At 38.2% G+C, this 17,357-nt stretch overlaps 2 protein-coding genes across 2 annotated transcripts; one reads left to right on the top strand and one right to left on the bottom strand.

Moving 5' to 3' along the window:
- Positions 1–2,937: 2,937 nt before the first annotated feature.
- On the bottom strand, positions 2,938–10,318 carry fkbp10b (FKBP prolyl isomerase 10b). The gene is made up of 10 exons (XM_074618883.1): positions 9,913–10,318; positions 9,133–9,278; positions 7,645–7,834; positions 7,291–7,436; positions 5,966–6,155; positions 5,554–5,699; positions 5,264–5,453; positions 5,021–5,163; positions 4,726–4,889; positions 2,938–3,877 (listed from the first exon to the last, which is right to left on the bottom strand). Exons 1-10 carry the CDS (start codon positions 10,113–10,115, stop codon positions 3,683–3,685), a joined length of 1,713 nt encoding a protein of 570 aa, XP_074474984.1. The 5' UTR covers positions 10,116–10,318; the 3' UTR covers positions 2,938–3,682.
- A 1,231-nt stretch (positions 10,319–11,549) lies between these two features.
- On the top strand, positions 11,550–16,955 carry LOC141757954 (endoplasmic reticulum protein SC65-like). Its single transcript, XM_074618884.1, has 7 exons — positions 11,550–12,464; positions 13,813–13,962; positions 14,109–14,280; positions 14,976–15,104; positions 15,187–15,332; positions 15,650–15,733; positions 16,769–16,955. Exons 1-7 carry the CDS (start codon positions 11,988–11,990, stop codon positions 16,913–16,915), a joined length of 1,305 nt encoding a protein of 434 aa, XP_074474985.1. The 5' UTR covers positions 11,550–11,987; the 3' UTR covers positions 16,916–16,955.
- Positions 16,956–17,357: the final 402 nt, after the last annotated feature.

The following is a 17,357-nucleotide window of genomic DNA, read 5'->3' as shown; positions in this document are numbered from 1 at the left end:
ACATTACGCTTGTGTACGAGCAAAGACGTAAAACACATTTTATAAATGGCTATCTCATCTGTTAAAGGGACTATTTGTAACCTTTTAAGCGTATAAATGTAGCGGGTCGCCACACATGCGCGCTCGCATATGTGCGTTCGCGTTTGGCCGCTGCCTTTCCTCCTCCGCCTGCCTGCCTTCACTCAGAGAGCGCGCGCGTTCTCAGCTCGCTCCACCTCTAGACGTGAACGCGCGCTCACTCCTCACTGCAGAAGAGTTAGTTTAGCTCTGAGAATATCTAGTGGACGTTTTTGCAGAAATAACTGCTGCAGCTCCTCCAGACCAACAGAGGTTTCCCGTGTCTTGTGAAGTGACGGAGCTCCTAAGCTAGTAACGTTATCGTCTCGTTACCGACCGGGTGCCGGTGTCTCCCTGCTCTCTTCGGCTGCGGGCGGAGAGAGCAGGGAGACACGCTGCAGAGCCCCGCTGCATCAGCCTGCGCTGAGGCAGTAAAAGCCAACACTAAGATCAGATCTAAATCATGTTCATGGAGAGACTTCCGTCTGGTCAGCTAACATTACTGCCAAGCAGCTGAAATATAGAGTGATATTGTGGTTTTAGCTGACGTGTGTCGCCTCACTGTTTTGAGCGATGCTCGTTCAGGTATATTTAGAGCGAGCAGGCGCGAGCCCGACGCTGACTTTCGTTGATTTCACGGCCACAGGTGTCGCTGTTAAGAAGCATTTCTGAAAGTTACAAATAGTCCCTTTAAGTCTTCTACTTCATATTTACACTGTTCTGTTGTGTTTTGTGTGTACTGTATAATTACCTCTGCATACACTGCAAGTATCATTGGTTTACTTGCAGAGTTCAGCTAACTTGACAGTGATGCTATCTGTCTCTAAGCTATTGTAGTTGTTAAGAGGTACTATCTAGGATGTGTGTTATCTTTCAACTGAAACATTGTGTCTGTTAGAAAGTAGGACGTAACATTAACCTAGTTTCACTTTACTCTTGGCGTAGTTGAAGAAAAGATGAATATGGACTTACTTGTAAGTGTGCTCTTCTCAGCTAAAGATATAGTTCACATTTTTAAATCCCAGTAAAAAAAAAAAACAGCAAGTTGCAAGAAAATAATTGCTCCTTGATTTCCTTTAGTGACCCATGACTCCAAAAGAAATACCTCATAAGGGAATCTAAAAAATGTGAACTATCCCTTTTAATCAACATTTTTACATTGTCTCTCTATGCTACTAATAATTTCTTGCAATGTAGTCTTATGACAGTAAAAGACTTAGTCGTTAAACTGACGAATCATGTTGTAGCTTTTAAATTATTTTTTATGATGCGTCAATATTAATAATACTTATATTAATATTTTTTAAGTTTTTTAAGTTAGTATCCAATAGTTTCCCACCATTATCAACCAAAACCAATGCATTTTTGTTTCTGCAAATAACTGTTGAGTATTCCTGATCTTTTTAAGAGCTGCTCATAGAAGTTGTTATGAATGAATTTCTGGTGCAGGATGTGGAGATGTTTGTTTTTTGAAGTCACATCGGTGCCAGGCACCCTCTTTTTTGCTTGTTGGGTTTTCTCAAATACAACTATCAAAGATAAACAGTCAGCACTATTTTCTTGTCAGTTATAAAAAGACTGTCCAGTGTGGTGCAGAAAGTATTAAACCATGATGATGTATGGAAATAGTCTCTTGTAGGTTGTTTTTAAGGTGTTGGGGTTTATCCCTGAGAGGGAATAAAAGCATTTGTCCTCATCACAACTCCTCGTGCCTCGCCTCTTCCCTTTCCTTGTCCTCATCTACCTCCAGTTTGTAGCTAGTTAAAAACCGTAGTATTTTTCAACAGACTATACTATGACTTTTTTTCTTTTTTTTAAAAAGATGCAACATACTATACTATGACTTTTTTTCGACAGACTATAGTATGACTTTTTTTCCGACAGACTATACTATGACTTTTTAAAAAAAAAGATTCGACATACTATACTATGACTTTTTTATTTTTTTTCGATATATTATACTTTGACTTTTTTCGACATACTATACTATGACTCTTTCTCGACATACTATAATATGCCTTTTTTCGATGTACTATACTATAAATTTAAAAAAAAAAAATTGACTTTAATCTTAATTTAAAAAAAAGACATAGTATAGTATGTCGAAAATTTAATGAAAAAAAAGTCATAGTATAGTATTTCGAAAAAATAAAAAAAAGTCATGGTATAGCATGTTGAAATGCAAGGTTATAGTATAGTATGTTGAACATTTTATAAAAAAAAAAAATAGTATAGCATGTCGAAAATTGTATTAAAAAAAAGTCACAGTATAGTATGTTGAAAATTTCATGAAAAAAAGTCATAGTATAGCATGACGAAAAAATAAAAGTTTAGTAGTTCGGAAAAATTGGAGAGGTTCGCAATTTGCGTGTTACCTTCTAGTCACGGCCAGCGAAGCCGCTGGCTTTCAGCCCGCTGTTTGGCTCATTTACTGTAATCAGTATCCTACTAAAGCATGGCGGAATTATCCCAAGAGTTAATTAGCCAGCAATTTGCTATTTATCTTGCCAATTCCGCCATGCATTACTACTACACTGGTTACAGAAAATAAACCGAACAAAGTTGTCACTCATCTGGTGATAGCAATGTGTTTTCCAAGACTGTGGATGAAGCATTACGTTGATAATTTTACTCATTTATTCTGTCTCTCTATGCTTCGTAACGTGACTGCTCGTTTAGTCGTTACTTCAAAACTTCACCTCATTGAGTCCGTGACTTGCCGCAAGTCAGTTGAGTTTATAAAGAAACATCAGCTACAACCAATAGTTTGTCATATTGTTTGTGCACCTCTCTTTTTGTCATAAATATAGGTGCAGTTATTTCAGATGTCAGATGATTGCTTCAGCTGGGAAAAAAATGTCCCAGAAAAAAACAAAACAATTTTCTTTTTCTTAAAAACCTTTTAATTAATGTGACTTTCAAAGACAAAAGAAGGTGCTTGTTTGGTTTTCTGAAATACAACTATCAAATACAAACAATCATACAACACAGAACTCCACAAAAAAGACCCTTTGCACTATATTCTTGTCATTTCAAAAAGATTGTCCAATGTGGTACAGAACATATTAAACCATGATGATTAGGGTTGTAATGGTATAATTTGAAAGTTGACGGTTATCATAACGAGTACATTTGCTTGTCTACGGCATTGAAAAAAACTGACTTGCGTGAGTGTGTGCGTTAAAGACAGCCAGGAGCAGTCTGGCTGCGCTGTCGCACACCTAGTATATGTTAATTGTTATGAATAAAAGAACATTAGCTATATAAGCTCATAGCTGATGTTATTTTTCATTTAGTAGTTAATTACATGCTATAGTGCTGTTAACATGTAAACTAACATAGTTATATGCTATCAAGTTTATAATACTACTATATTATAATTATGTTCTTATTCCTTTAAGGGCCATTGTAACATACTAATAATAATAATAATAATAATAATAATAATAATAATAATAGTGTAATACCATATACCGTGAAACTGATATTTTCTGAGGCGGTTATCATACCGTAAAAGTCTCATACCATTACAACCCTAACGATAATGTATGGAAATAGTCTCTCGTTGCTTGTTTTTAAGGTGTTGGGGTTTATCCCTGAGAGAGAATAAAAGTATTTGACCTCATCACAACTCTTCGTGCCTCCCCTCTTCTCTTTCTTTGTCCTCGTCTACCTTCAGTTTGAGTTCCTCGGCCTTGATCACTCCATCTTTATTTCGGTCCTGGTTGCTGAACATGTCGGTAATTACCTGCTCGATGAGCATTCCAGGCTTAATGCGACCTTTGCCCTCCGCCACCTGCAGCTTGATGAACTCCCCAAACTGAAATGTGTTAAGAGATAAAAGAGCATCATCAATCAATAACAGTGTAATTTAATGAATTGATTTAATACATTTAATGAATTTAGAGTTATAGACTTTGAGATGTTAGCATTAAAGAAAACAGTGCAGTCAAAACGCCACAACCCACTCAAATCTCACCTTTGTCTCACCTGTGGTGTCCACAGAGTTCAGGGAATTAACAGATCAACATGTGATGAAGGTTTGACCCTCATTCATAATTAATAAAGCATACTATATTATTACTTTTAATGGCATTTTTATGATATTTTTTAGGTATTTACACATTACATTTTAATTGTATGCTACTTAATACTTTTACTTTTCTACATTTCAGTGGGAAATATTGTACTTTTAACTCCACTTCATTTCTATGTATAGTGAGGTTAAGTTACTTTGCCGATTATGATTTTACATTCAGAAAACATCTGTTATTTGTGGTAAAGTACTAAAATTAAATCAACCGTAAAATGCTACTTCACTTTAAAGCATCAGTAACTAATAATCCAATAATATAATGTATATAATTAATACATGTTCTGCATAACAAGTACTTCTGATACTTTAAGTTCATTTTTCTACTAACACTTGTGTATTTTACTGTGGTAAAATTATAAATGCAGGACCTGTAATGAGTATTTTAACATTGTGATATGGCTACTTTTACTTAAGGAGAGGATCTGATTACTTCTTCCACCGATGTGGTCTTTATTAAAATATGTTTGCAGAGTACGTCTACAGTTTCCATAAAGAAACTCAGTAAAACTTGGTAAATAAATACTTTTAGGGGCCCTCATCTGCCATGTGAAATAATGTCAGCGGTAACGTACCTCCTCCTCGGGCACCTCTTCGTTCTTGTTGACGTCCAATGCTTTGAAAAGATCTGCTGGGCTGTCCTCCAGCCACACAAACAGGTAACCAGGTGGCACTCCCTTCTCAAAGCTCACCAGTTCAATGTCAAAGACCAACACAGCACTGCTTGGCACACCAGTGGCTGACGGAGAGAAAACTTACTTTAGTGAATTCAAACTTGTAAATCAGCACTTAAAGATGCCTGTCGGGGTTCAAAATAATAATAGATTAAGTCTATTAAAACACTGGTATTGCGAGTATTGTAAGTCTTACCTCCTTTTTCTCCGTGGCCAAGGTGAGGCGGAACCGTTATTACCCTCTTCTCTCCCACACACATGCCACGCAGGCCTTCGTCCAGCCCGTCGATCACCTTGTCCGACCCCAGCACTGCATCCTGAAGGTGCTCATAGTCGTGTCTGAGGACAACGTTGATTGGACACATTATGCATTATATATAAATGCAAGTGGTAATGTAATATCAGTGTTAAAAAATATGGCAATGTCTGGGTAACTCACGAGGAAAAGAGCGGCGTGCCGTCCACCAGGGTGCAGTTGTAGTGATAGCGGACGAGGTCGTTCTCCGCGGTGATCTCCTTACACGCCTCGGGTCGGTGGGTGATCTGGATGCTCACCGTGTCGTTGGGGTTGTGGAAGTCGACGACGTGAATGTCAAACACCAGAACAGCAGAACTGGGGATAACACCACCTACAACGAACCAACAGTTATCAAAATCAATTAAAATCAATTAAAATCAATTCGGGCAGACAACTTAATGCAAGCTGCAGGAAAAGCTACAGTAATTTACCTGCTCCTTGCTCTCCATACGCCAGGTGTGGAGGGATGATGACCCTCCTCTTCTCTCCAGTGCAGACTCCCAGCAGGGCCTGGTCCATGCCTGCAATCACATACCCCATCCCGATGTAGGTGTTGTATGTGCTGTTCCTCTGGTAGCTGTTGGCAGTAATGAGCATGGTTTAATTGAAAAAAAGTGTGGCTTTTATTAGAGTTATACACCTTGAGGCCAGAAATACACATCTGTCGTGTATCAAACCTCAAAATACATCAGTATTAGGGCAGCACTATTGTACTGAAGTGATGGGTTGACATTTAGAGCAGGGTTTTAAAATAGGATTGCATGTTTATATTTACAGTACAAATGCAATATGACTGGAAACTGAGTCACAATCAGCTTCACTGTCAGTGTGACCGGAGCTCACCTGGTGTCAAAGGTGACTCCGTTCAGGAAGGTACCGTTGTAGTGGTACCGGACATAATCCCCAGCCACAGACTTGCGTGAGCACGACTCGGGCACCACCTGGTCCTCAACGGTGAGGTTATCCTTTGGGTTGTGAATGTCCACCAACAGGACATCGAACACCAGGGTCGCCTGGGGGGGAATATCTGTACCTGGTGGGCAGAGGACGGAGAATTTCAAACTTCACACCTACCGACACTAGAAAGAAACACTAACATGAAAGACAAGTGGTTTTATATAGAGGGTTTTATTTTGGTGATTTTCTTTTTTTTATGTTACACTATGAATTACTTGAATCTTGGCTTATTTCCATCTGATCGATTTATTTATCAGAATATAATAATCACTAATTTCACTAAAGGTAAAATATGGTAAAGGATACTTGCAATTAAAGAACTATTTTGTTTTTAAAAAGGGGTGAGGACTGAGCAGCGTTCAGTTTCCCAGAAACTCCCAGAAAACTGCAGGCCAGTTGTAACTCTCACTACTTTTAAAGCAAGGCTGAGGACTTTTCTGTTTGCTGCTGCTTTTTATTTATCATTTCACTACACTGTCATTTTTATTCTCTTGCATTCTGTTTCTAATTATATTTAAATGTTCTTTTATAATGTGTTTCTTTTGCACTTTGTCTAGATGCATTTGATGTTTTAAGTAAAGTGATTTGAATTGCCTTGTTGTTGAAATGTGCTATACAAATTACTGTGGATGCATATAACCACGGGACACCTTGGGTCACCATGGCGTTTTTCCCAAGCCTTTTGGGATAGCAAAGGACGGTAAGCGCTATACATACAAAACAAATGAGAATCTGATCTAAATATTGAAATTTTAGATGAAGATGTGTGTACATTTACACGAAACAAGATGCTGAACAAGTAACTTCTTGGATTAAATATGACATAACTTGAAATTTCAATGTATTTTTGTTCTAACACATGTTTAGAGATGGTGCATTCTTTAAATCCACGTTTACTAGGTGTCCTTCCTCGTACATGTAAACAAACGGGGGCTGCTCCTATAAACATTGCTCCATATTAGCGCTACAAGTGGTAAAAAAAAAAAAAAAAAAAACTACTGGGGAGCTTTACGTGCTATGACAAAAAGTATGTTCTATGTGTATGCATTTTAATATGTTATTTCAAGGATTTGCCTATTCTAACATTATTTCATTCCTCTGACCTCCCGGGTGTTTGGAGAAGCAGAGTTCAGTTGTAAAGCAGGAACACCAAACTCTCACCTCAAACCTCTTTTTTTTAGCCCTTTTAGTGAACTATCATTTATGCTCACCTGATCCTTTTTCTCCGTAGGCTTTGAAGGGCGGGATGACGATATTTCTGATCTCTCCCACACACATGCCCAGCAGACCTTCATCCATGCCCTTAACCAGCCAGCCCTCACCCACTAAAGAGTCCAGGGTGTGCTTTTTGGTGTAGCTACGTAGGGCTCATAAAGGCGCAAAGTCAAATACACAACACACCTGGATAACACAGTACAAACACAAAAGAGCTGTCATCCAGACCATGGAGATAAGAATGAGATTGAGCTGCAAATAAGGACCTCTTTGACTGTTGTTTTTTTCTTTTTATATTTTTAGGGCTACAATTGTTAATCACAACAATCATCCAAGAAGCCAGAATTCACCTTGAGTCGAAGACGGTGCCGTCGAGCAGAGTGCCGTTGAAATGGTAACGCACAAAGTCAGTGCGCATCACGGAGCGTTTGCAGTCTTTGGGAGTGCTGATGGTTTTGGTGACAACCAGGTCGGCTTTGTTCCACAGATCCAACAGATGGATCTCAAACACCAGGGTGGTGTCTGGAGGAATCACGTCACCTGTAAACACGGTTAGATGAAGGTTAGATGGACTTATCTACGGCAAAAGACATCAGTGTTAAGAACTGTTTACAGAAAACACCAATATCATCCATCTTAACTGAAAGCCTCTGTGAAATGACACCTTATATCATCTTATTTCCTTAAATGAGCACCCCAGTTGAGACCTTTTGGGTGAACAAGGTAAACCAAAGCACTTCCTGAAACTATGCATTCATTTCTCAGTTCAGTTTAGTTTTAAATGTACAGTATTGTTAATAGTTTATATTTTTATTATATCTTGTCAATTATGACCTTGATTTAATATTTGTTTTTGCACTAGTTAGGCTATTTATTTTGTTTTTGATTGCACATTTAAATTAATATATATTTATATATTTTTTTAAATGTACAGTATTGTTAATAGTTTATATTTGTATTATATCTTGTCAATTATGTTCTAATTTAATATTTGTTTTTGCACTATTTAGGCTATTTATTTGTTTTCGATTGCACATTTAAGTTAATATTTTCTTCTTGATATTTTTTTAAATGTACAGTATTGTTAAGTTTATTTTTGTATTATATCTTGTTATTACGCTGTTGATTTAATATTTGTTTTTGCACTTCAGTTGTAGTCTATATTTATTTTGTCCACAACTCAAAGATATTCAGTTCACTGTCCTAGAGGAATAAAGAAACCAGAAAATATTCACATTTAAGAAGCTGGAATACCTTTTTTTTTTTTTTAATTACTCAAACTGATTAATTATCAAAATAGTAGGCAATTAATTTAATAGTTGACTACTAATCGATTAATCATTGCAGCTCTACTTCATTAAGGACCTCAACACTTTTATGCTATGAAAAGTTAAACCCTGAAAGGCCTGGTTCCCAGGGGGCTAAAATGAGCTGTGTGTCCCCGTTTAGCCCCAGAAACCAACATTTCGGTGCTGGAATACTGCCATTATCCAGTATTGTTTGACACATATCAACTAGTTTATGATAATTTGATAAAACACAAATGTGTTTTTATGGATATGCACCATAATATCCACTGCAATATAAAAGGTATTAAAACTACATGTTGACACAGGGCCTGTGTATATGATGTACTTGTTTGATTACAGATCTGTTAGGTAATGTGGACAACTAAAGTAACTACAGAGTAATTTGCCACATAGACAACCTGGAGGGCCCTGAGGGTCTAAAGAGAATCTGCTGTGCTGTGTCTACTAGAACTAGAACATACTCATGGGTCTTTAAAAATCTGGCAGCACAACTCCAACCAAACAAGTCATGACATTTCACATTTTTACCTGCACCGGTGCTTCCGTAGGCCAGGTGAGGTGGGACTGTGATTGTTCTTCGCTCATTCACACACATGCCCTGCAGACCTTTATCAATCCCTGCAATGAGCCGGCCCTCCCCCAGCAGGCCCACTTTAGCATCTCCTTTCGTATGGCTGATGGGAAGGAAAAAAACACCAAAAGGTTGACAAATACGTCAGCAGTAGTGGGTTGACTTTAAGAGGATGTAGTAAAAGGAGGAGTACATTTTGTAAGGGCATGCATACAGATATGTATTAATAGACTATTGCAAACTTATTCTAACATGCAAATCTCTGCTTTTTTTACATAAACTTTGCATCCTGTTTTAGACAAGACAAGGCAAGGCAGATTTATTTTTAGAGCACATTTCAGCAACAGTGCAATTCAAAGTGCAAACGAACATTAAGACATAATTAAAACAGTTATAAAAACATGAAAAAAATTAAAGATTAGAAAATAAAAATAAGCTAAAAATAAAAGCAATAAGATAGAAGCTAAAATAGAATATAACACACAAGAGCTGTAGTGCAGTATAAGAGCATTATCTGGTTTAATAAAAGGCAGCAGCAAACAGGAAAGTGTTAAGCTTTGATTTAAAAGAGCTCAGAGTTGGTCCTGCAGTTTTCTGGGAGCTTGTTCCAAATATTTGGTGCATAAAAACTGAACGTGTATGGCCTCTGCAGCCAAATGACCAACTTTGAAAGCGAAAAAACTAGTTAAACTAACTAAAAATCAATGCATTTCAGATAAAAATGCAAATAAACTCACCTCGAATCAAATGTTTTCCCGTCGACAAATGTGGCGTTGTAGTGATAGCGAACATAATCTCCCTCTTTGGCTTCTCTTACACAGACTTTTGGGATGAAGTGTCTGTCCACGACTACATCTCCTACCACAGGACTGGGGTTACTCTCCACAGCAGAAGAAAACCACGTAGCCAGGAGGCAAAAGACAATGCAGCAGACAAACATCTTTACAGATTTAGGTCAAATAAGTTAGAAGGATTCAAAACAATAAAAATAATGGATAAATTTGGATAAAATGGATCAATTTGAAGGCCTGTGCGCTCTTTAACGCAGAGAGGGCCGAGGGTTGCAGATGTGGAGCAGCGGCGGTGTCTGAATGCTGTAAACGTGGACAATCTCCAGGTTGCAGTGAGGAGTTTTTACCAGAGGGAAGGAATGTGGGAGTTTGGGGAGTGGGGAAAAACTTCTGTCAAGTTAACCACAATAACCAGAGAGCACTACTTCCTTTCAAAAATAAAAGAAAATCACAGATTGTCACTACTAATGTCAGAGTAGTGCACCCACTTCTCTTTCTTTTTTTGTGTTTTTGCTTTTTGAGTTCATCTTTGTTTTTATGTTTGATGTGACATTTGTTCAGTATAATAACTGAAAAATAAATAAATAAAAAGTTTTTAAAAAATAAATAAAAAAACAATCTAATACACAATATGTCTATGATTGTATTTTATCTATTTAGTGTTGGCCTATTTTTTTTTTCTTAAACTTAGTTTTTATTGCAGTTTCAGCAACTAATACAATCATCATCACATTCTTTACCACTGTATTTTCATTTTACAGCTGTCTTTGTTTTTACACAAAATGTCACAGCTTAAAACAAGGGGGGAGAGAGACAACACAAAAAGACTTCATATTAAACTGTAATTTCAATTGGTGTTGGCCTATTTTGAGGTGGATTTGTGTGGAGGGATTTTGTTTCTCCCCAAAATTGACAATTTTCAGCTTTTATTTTGAAAGGAATGTCGCCCACTATTGTTTGGCTTGACCCTTCAGCATCACTGCAAACCAGCAGAGATCCGCCTCTCTCTCTCTCTCTGGATCAGCCACCAAGAGCCGTAAAGTGGCCTGAGAGAGAGGTCCCAAAGTTTCAGATTTTCCACTAATGCCGTGAAAACATCAAGAAGCACTCAAGGAGCGTCTGAAGTGGATGAAAAGAGATCCAGTCTAGTCTGTGAGGGGATTAGACATCTCAATATGACTTATAAGAGGAGAACAAATATGTCTAATGATCCAAAACTACTGTGGGCTGCTGAAACTGCTGAAAACAATCCTCTAAGTTACACTACAGAACATAATTATTATATCATAAAACCATATAGAAGACATTTCTTTCAGAACTATAGGACTTAATTTTATAAATCTCATCTCATGCAGTATTATTCATCACATTTATGGTGAAAGTTTTTTTTTTTTCACTAATATGTTTATTGGGTTTTCTTATTTTTACAAACACAATCAAAAAACAAAACAACAAACACTGGTGCAGCTCAGATAAAAAAAAAAAAAATGTATATAGGAGATCATAGGAAATAGTCCATAGTGCAGGGAAGTCACAGGATATGTGAGTTCATGTTCAAGAGACTCTTTGTGAGATATTCCAAAGGGACCATCTCAAATATCACTTTTTGCCACCTTTGAACAGAGGGTTTCTTATCACTGATCCACTGTAGTAATATACTTTTTCCTAGCAGCAAATGTAAGAATGTTATATAACCTTTTGTTGGCTGCAGTAGTTTATATTTGTACTTGGGATTTATTGTGAAAGTTAACTGAGCGAGCAATGAGCAACACCAGAACAAAGTGGACAACAATGCGCACAAGCGGTCACTTTTACGCACGCTGTATTCTTGTGCCAAATAAAGAAACCAAGACAGCTGTAAGTCCGCACAGAGAAACCTGAGACAGCAACTCTGAAAGGCCCAATCCATGAATCCCCACAGACCCTTTAAGCACTTCAGCAGACCACCACACAGACGCGAAACCAGCAGGAGCAGACAAGAGGAAGCAGACTAATAATATGTGGGATATTATCTTATTATCATGGTTGCATTTTGCGCAAAAGGAGACGCGTTGTTGACGTTGCTTTGTTTTTGTTTCACTTTTGTTTTTTGTATGACAGCAGCACAATATGAGAATTACAATTTCAGAAATTTCCCGAAAGAGGAGCTGGTGCCTCTCACCAAGGCGTATGGGTTGGCTTTGGATCATTACGCAGCAGAGGAGTGGACGGAGGCGATCACATTTTTGGAGCTGAGTTTGCGCTTGCACCGGTTGCTTAAAGACAGTGTGAGATACTGCATGCTGCACTGTGATAGTAGCAGCAAACCGATAGAAGAACCGTCCTTTACAGGAAACCAGGACCTCCGCGTCTACTGGCACGTTATGGTGACTGCATCCTGTCAGAAGAAGTGCAGAGAGCATTTCCCCATGCTGCAGATGCCTCCTCCCAGCAGAGACATCCTGGAGGAGTTCAAAAGGAGATCTCCATACAGATACCTGCACTTTGCACACTCCAGGGTGAGACACACTATGTTTCAGGACACCTTATATCCTCCTGGGAACCAAGTTTAAAAAAGTGTCTTCCAATTACTTTATTTTTTGTGATTTCCTTTCTATTCAGGGTTAAAAGAAAATCTTATCAATTTAGGCTTGTTAAACTTTATTTGTATTGTCCACTGTAGTGGACTACAGGACTATTTTTAGTGTGAAAAGACTAAAAAAATGAACCGATTATGGCTGTAGAGTGATATTAAACCAAGAATACATTCAAATTGATTAAAATCTTCCTGTCGACCATGCAACTGTGGTAAAAATGTACCCGGTCTGGTTTGACTGTTTATAAAGCATACAGCATAAACTATCACCCAATTCTGTGTTACATTTTTTTGGCCAACTTCATTCCTAATTATTCAATTTTAAATTTTTTTGGGGGGGAAATTAAGGTTAATAAACCTAATTTCAGTTAAATTATACCAATTTTTTTTGTAAAAAAACAACAAAAAAGCAGATATTATGAATTATTTTGACTATAGTTATTATCAGAGGAACATAATGTTGATGGATTATCACATACTGGTATATGTAAACTTTGTCAGAATATTGTTTTGAAAACATTTCAATTTTTTTTTTTAATAGCAGCACATAATGACAATTTTTGCAAAGACCACAATGGGCAACCATCCATGTTCCTTTGGGGCAATTAGATTAAAAAAAAATCCATATTTATGATTTAATGAAGTCTGAAAATGGGTCAAATTTGACCCGAGGACAACAGGAGGGTTAAAAAAAGCAACAAATGGCAATGACAAATCAACACAAAGTGCATGACATTTGCTGACAAAATGAAGGCAACACCAGTGGATTTAGAAGTGTGCCAGGAGTACTTTAGGGGTCACCAGCAAAGTGAGCAATGACACAGTTGCATTCAAATTCAACTGACTGGAAATTATAGAATCAATAGGAATTACAGTTGTACTAAATGACCAACAAAAACTGGGCAAATGTGCTTTTAAAGAACAATTAAATGGAGGATTGTTGTGCCTTGGGGATACCGTACATGAAAATGAGAACTACAAACGTTTGTGATCACCTAGCCTTTCTCCAATCCCTCTATACTTAAATCTAACAAAGGCAAACCGCCCTAAAATAACCATTAATAAACAGAAAATACTGATGCAAACATCTGCAAGTTTTATTTTTGGCCAAATACAACATCAGCCACTGGGTCAGAGAGTGTTCGTAATGTCTATCTGACAGTGAACCTGTAATATCCTACCTAGTTTAGGTTGTAGGACAAGAGAAACAAAATGTATACGTCACTAGTCTTCTCAACAACACCTGAGGTAATTCAGTGTTTCTCTCCTAGCTGAATAACCTTCAGAAGGCCGTCCCATGTGCCTACACCTACCTCCAGAAGAACCCTAAAGACCAGGAGATGCACCAGCTGATGGAGGAGTACAAACGCCAGTACGACCTGAGCGGCTACCTCACCGACCACGAAGAACAGCCACACGAGGTGACGACAACCTAGACTCTGTCCTTACATAAAACACCTTCTGTAGAATACACAGCACAATAGAGAGTTACACAGTTTAGCACTACATCAACTTCCCATCTCAGTTTCTGAAGTGAAAAAGTGGATCAATCGTTTCCTCTCTATAGGCCTCCTTTCTGAGAGGAGTGAAACTCATCAACTCAGGTGACTACAGCAACAGTATTGAGCACATGGAGGAAACTCTGAGGCTGTACCTCCACGAGTACGACCTCTGTCAGGCCGACTGTGAAGGGATCAGTCCGCTTTCACCACACAGCGACTTCTACACAGTCGTAGCAGGTCAGTATGCAGTTTTTAAAAATGACAAGAGTGTCAAAATGAACAGATAAGACTTCTGAGCATCCAGGAGATGCAAAAGAGAGCAAAACTCCACTACATTTGTCTGCCAGCTGTAACTTTTTATAATATGATTTTACATAAAAAGACATATGATAAGCTTATCAAATACAACACATAGTTACTGAATAAGCCAATGATTCTCTACCTTTTTGGCTTGGGACCACAAAAATACACTGTCGGGGCCCTTTGTCATGTTTCAGATGTCCATCAGTTGTTTCATCATCTCACGACTCCTCAGATTTATCTCGTGACCCTTTGGAGGAGCCCGACCCCTATATTAGGAACCACTGGACTTAACTACCTATATAAAGTTGATAAAACTAGCTCCACCATAACCAGCTACAACAGTAACATTTAATGTCATACAGTATATGATATGATACATCAGTCACAGGGGTTATTTTTCGGCAAAATCAGTACTTTTACTTTTGATATTTTAGTATATTTAGCTGATAATACTTCTGTACTTTTACTTAAGTATGATTTTGAATACAGGACTTTTACTTGTAATGGAATACTTTTACATTAATGTATTGTTACTTTTACTTAAGTAAAGGATCCGACTACTTCTTCCACCACTGGCCCCTGGTTTCATTTTGAGTCTCTTACTAAATCTCTTCTCTGCTTCTCCACAGATGTCTACATTGACGTGTTACGCTGTAAGCTGAAGTGTGAAGAAAACTTGATGCCTAACGTTGGTGGTTATTTTGTGGAGAACTTTGTGGCCACTATCTACCACTACCTCCAGTATACCTATTATAAGTGTAAGTTTCCAACTGCTACTAAGCTTTCCATCACTACTCTGGAATAATATCAACACTCATCTGCTGTTTTTTCTCTATCCAGTGAACGACGGCCGCAGTGCGTTGCCCTGTGCGTACAGCTACTTCCTGTTTGAACCTGAGGACGAGGTCATGAAGCAGAACCTGCAGTATTATAAAGCCTACAGTGAACAGTGGGGGCTTCAGCCCGACCACTTCACACCCAGGATGGTGAGAGGAAATATAAATATCAAATCTGTTGTCTGTCTCATATCTAACTCTACAATTTATATTTCATGCCAAGATATTCAGTTCTATGTGAACAAAATTACTTTCAAAACAGGAACATCATAACACTGGCTGAGATATAAACTTATACTGTCTGGTTAAAGGGAAAAAAAGGCAGTTCAACCCATGGGTTTATGTTCCATCCATCAATAATCAATTAATGTACTGTGTCTGCTGAAAGCCGCTAATCAATCATTTGCTCTCAGCTAATTTAGTTTGTTGTTCCAATACTTTTTTGTGTGTCTGTCTTGTTTAAACAGGAGGCTCTCAAACACCACAACCGCACCGTCACTCAAAAGCAGATGCTGACATCTGCAGAGGAGTACTTAAAGTTGGATGTTGAGGTGAGATTAAAAGAAAAACTACAACATATTTTCTTAACAAGCACCTTTGATGTCCCCAAAAAATAGGAAGAAAACTTTTAGGCTACTTAGAATGACTTTCCCTCTGACATAACACCCTCCCCCTCCTTTCCCCCCCCACATCAAGTATCACCACTCCTCTTCCCACCTTTCTTTTTCCTCCTTTTTCTTTTTCTCTTCTTCCCCCCTTTCCTTCACTTATTCATCCACCTTCCTCTTTCCCCATTTCCTGGCAGGCCTGACGTCCGGTTTAAAAGAAATTTTAAAAAAAATTAAAGAAATGAATTGGGAAAGAGGAAGGGAAAGATAAGGGGAGAAAAAAAAAATCCCTCTTCCAACACGGAACAGCTTAAGGAGGGTAACCTCTCAGGAAATAAAAAAATACAAATGCAAATACAAATAAAGACCAATATATAAAGACAGAATATTATAACATAACATTGTCGGACGATGAGATATAAGCCACCCCTGCCACAAAAAATACTCATCCCCCCCACCCCCTCTCTCTCTTTCCTTTCTCCTCTTTAAATACAAACAAACAAACACCCTACACCCCCCCCCCCCCCCATACTGCATACATACAAACACAACTGTACACACACTAGAACCTCACACAACAGACTGCCCTGCACTGTCAATAACACCCCCCTCCCTTCACCAACATCTGTTATTTACTTGTCTCATTTTGTTCATTTTGTTAGAATTGCCCTGTCCTGTTTATTCTGTCATGTCCCCCGATGTATTTTATTTACTTATTTTTCTCTTGTTTTGTTTCTGTTTGTCTTGCTTCACTAAATAAAAAAAATAAAAAATAGGACTTTTTGTAGCTCTGCGATTCTTCAGTGACATGAAAACAAAAGGCCTGTTTGCTAATGTTGAAATAAAGAAAATGACAGTATTAAGATAAATCCTTTAAAATATTCTAAAGAATGTCATGTTTGTATAAATCATTTATGGAAAACTGTAAAACCTCTAAGAGGAATTGTCATAGTCAATAATTTTGGGTTTTTCCCTCAGGATTTCTTTGGACCACAGGAAGCTGCACTTCTGGCCTCTGAGTCTCCCGATGTTGAGTTTGAAGGGATGGGAGACTATGAGGAGTCAATCTACGCTAACTGGAGGCAGCCAAAGGGCAAAGGAGACGCTGGGGAGCCAAATATCTGAAGAGAGCTGAAAGGGAGGATTTGACATTAAACAGTAGATCTGAAAAATGTCAGTGATCATTAGTCAGTCAGTAATTTTAGAGCCAGTAACCAGAAAAAGATGTGCAGGTCTTTCACGTTTCACTTTCATGTCTTCTGTCCTCATAGTTTGGTTGAATAATTCTCATTTGTATCCATCTAATCTCTGCTTTTAAGAAATAAAAGAAAGTCAATAATAACCGTTTTTAATTCTATACAAGTGCTCAAGGGTTTAACAAATCTCTCCGGCATGTTCTGGGTCTACACCAGGGCCAAGGGTTGAACGTGTCCGGAAAACCTCCAAAGGGAGGCATCCAGGAGCGTTGCCTTCCAGCTCAGCTCCCTCTTCACCACAATGGTCCGGTACAGCGCCTGCATAACAGCTGACGCCGCACCGTACCGCCTGTCCATTTCCTGCTCCATTT

Source organism: Sebastes fasciatus, chromosome 20 (genome assembly GCF_043250625.1).
Source record: "Sebastes fasciatus isolate fSebFas1 chromosome 20, fSebFas1.pri, whole genome shotgun sequence".
NCBI classification, from domain to species: Eukaryota; Metazoa; Chordata; class Actinopteri; order Perciformes; family Sebastidae; genus Sebastes; species Sebastes fasciatus.
The sequence above is the reverse complement of the archived record's forward strand: the minus strand, read 5'-3'. Positions and strand labels throughout refer to the sequence as shown.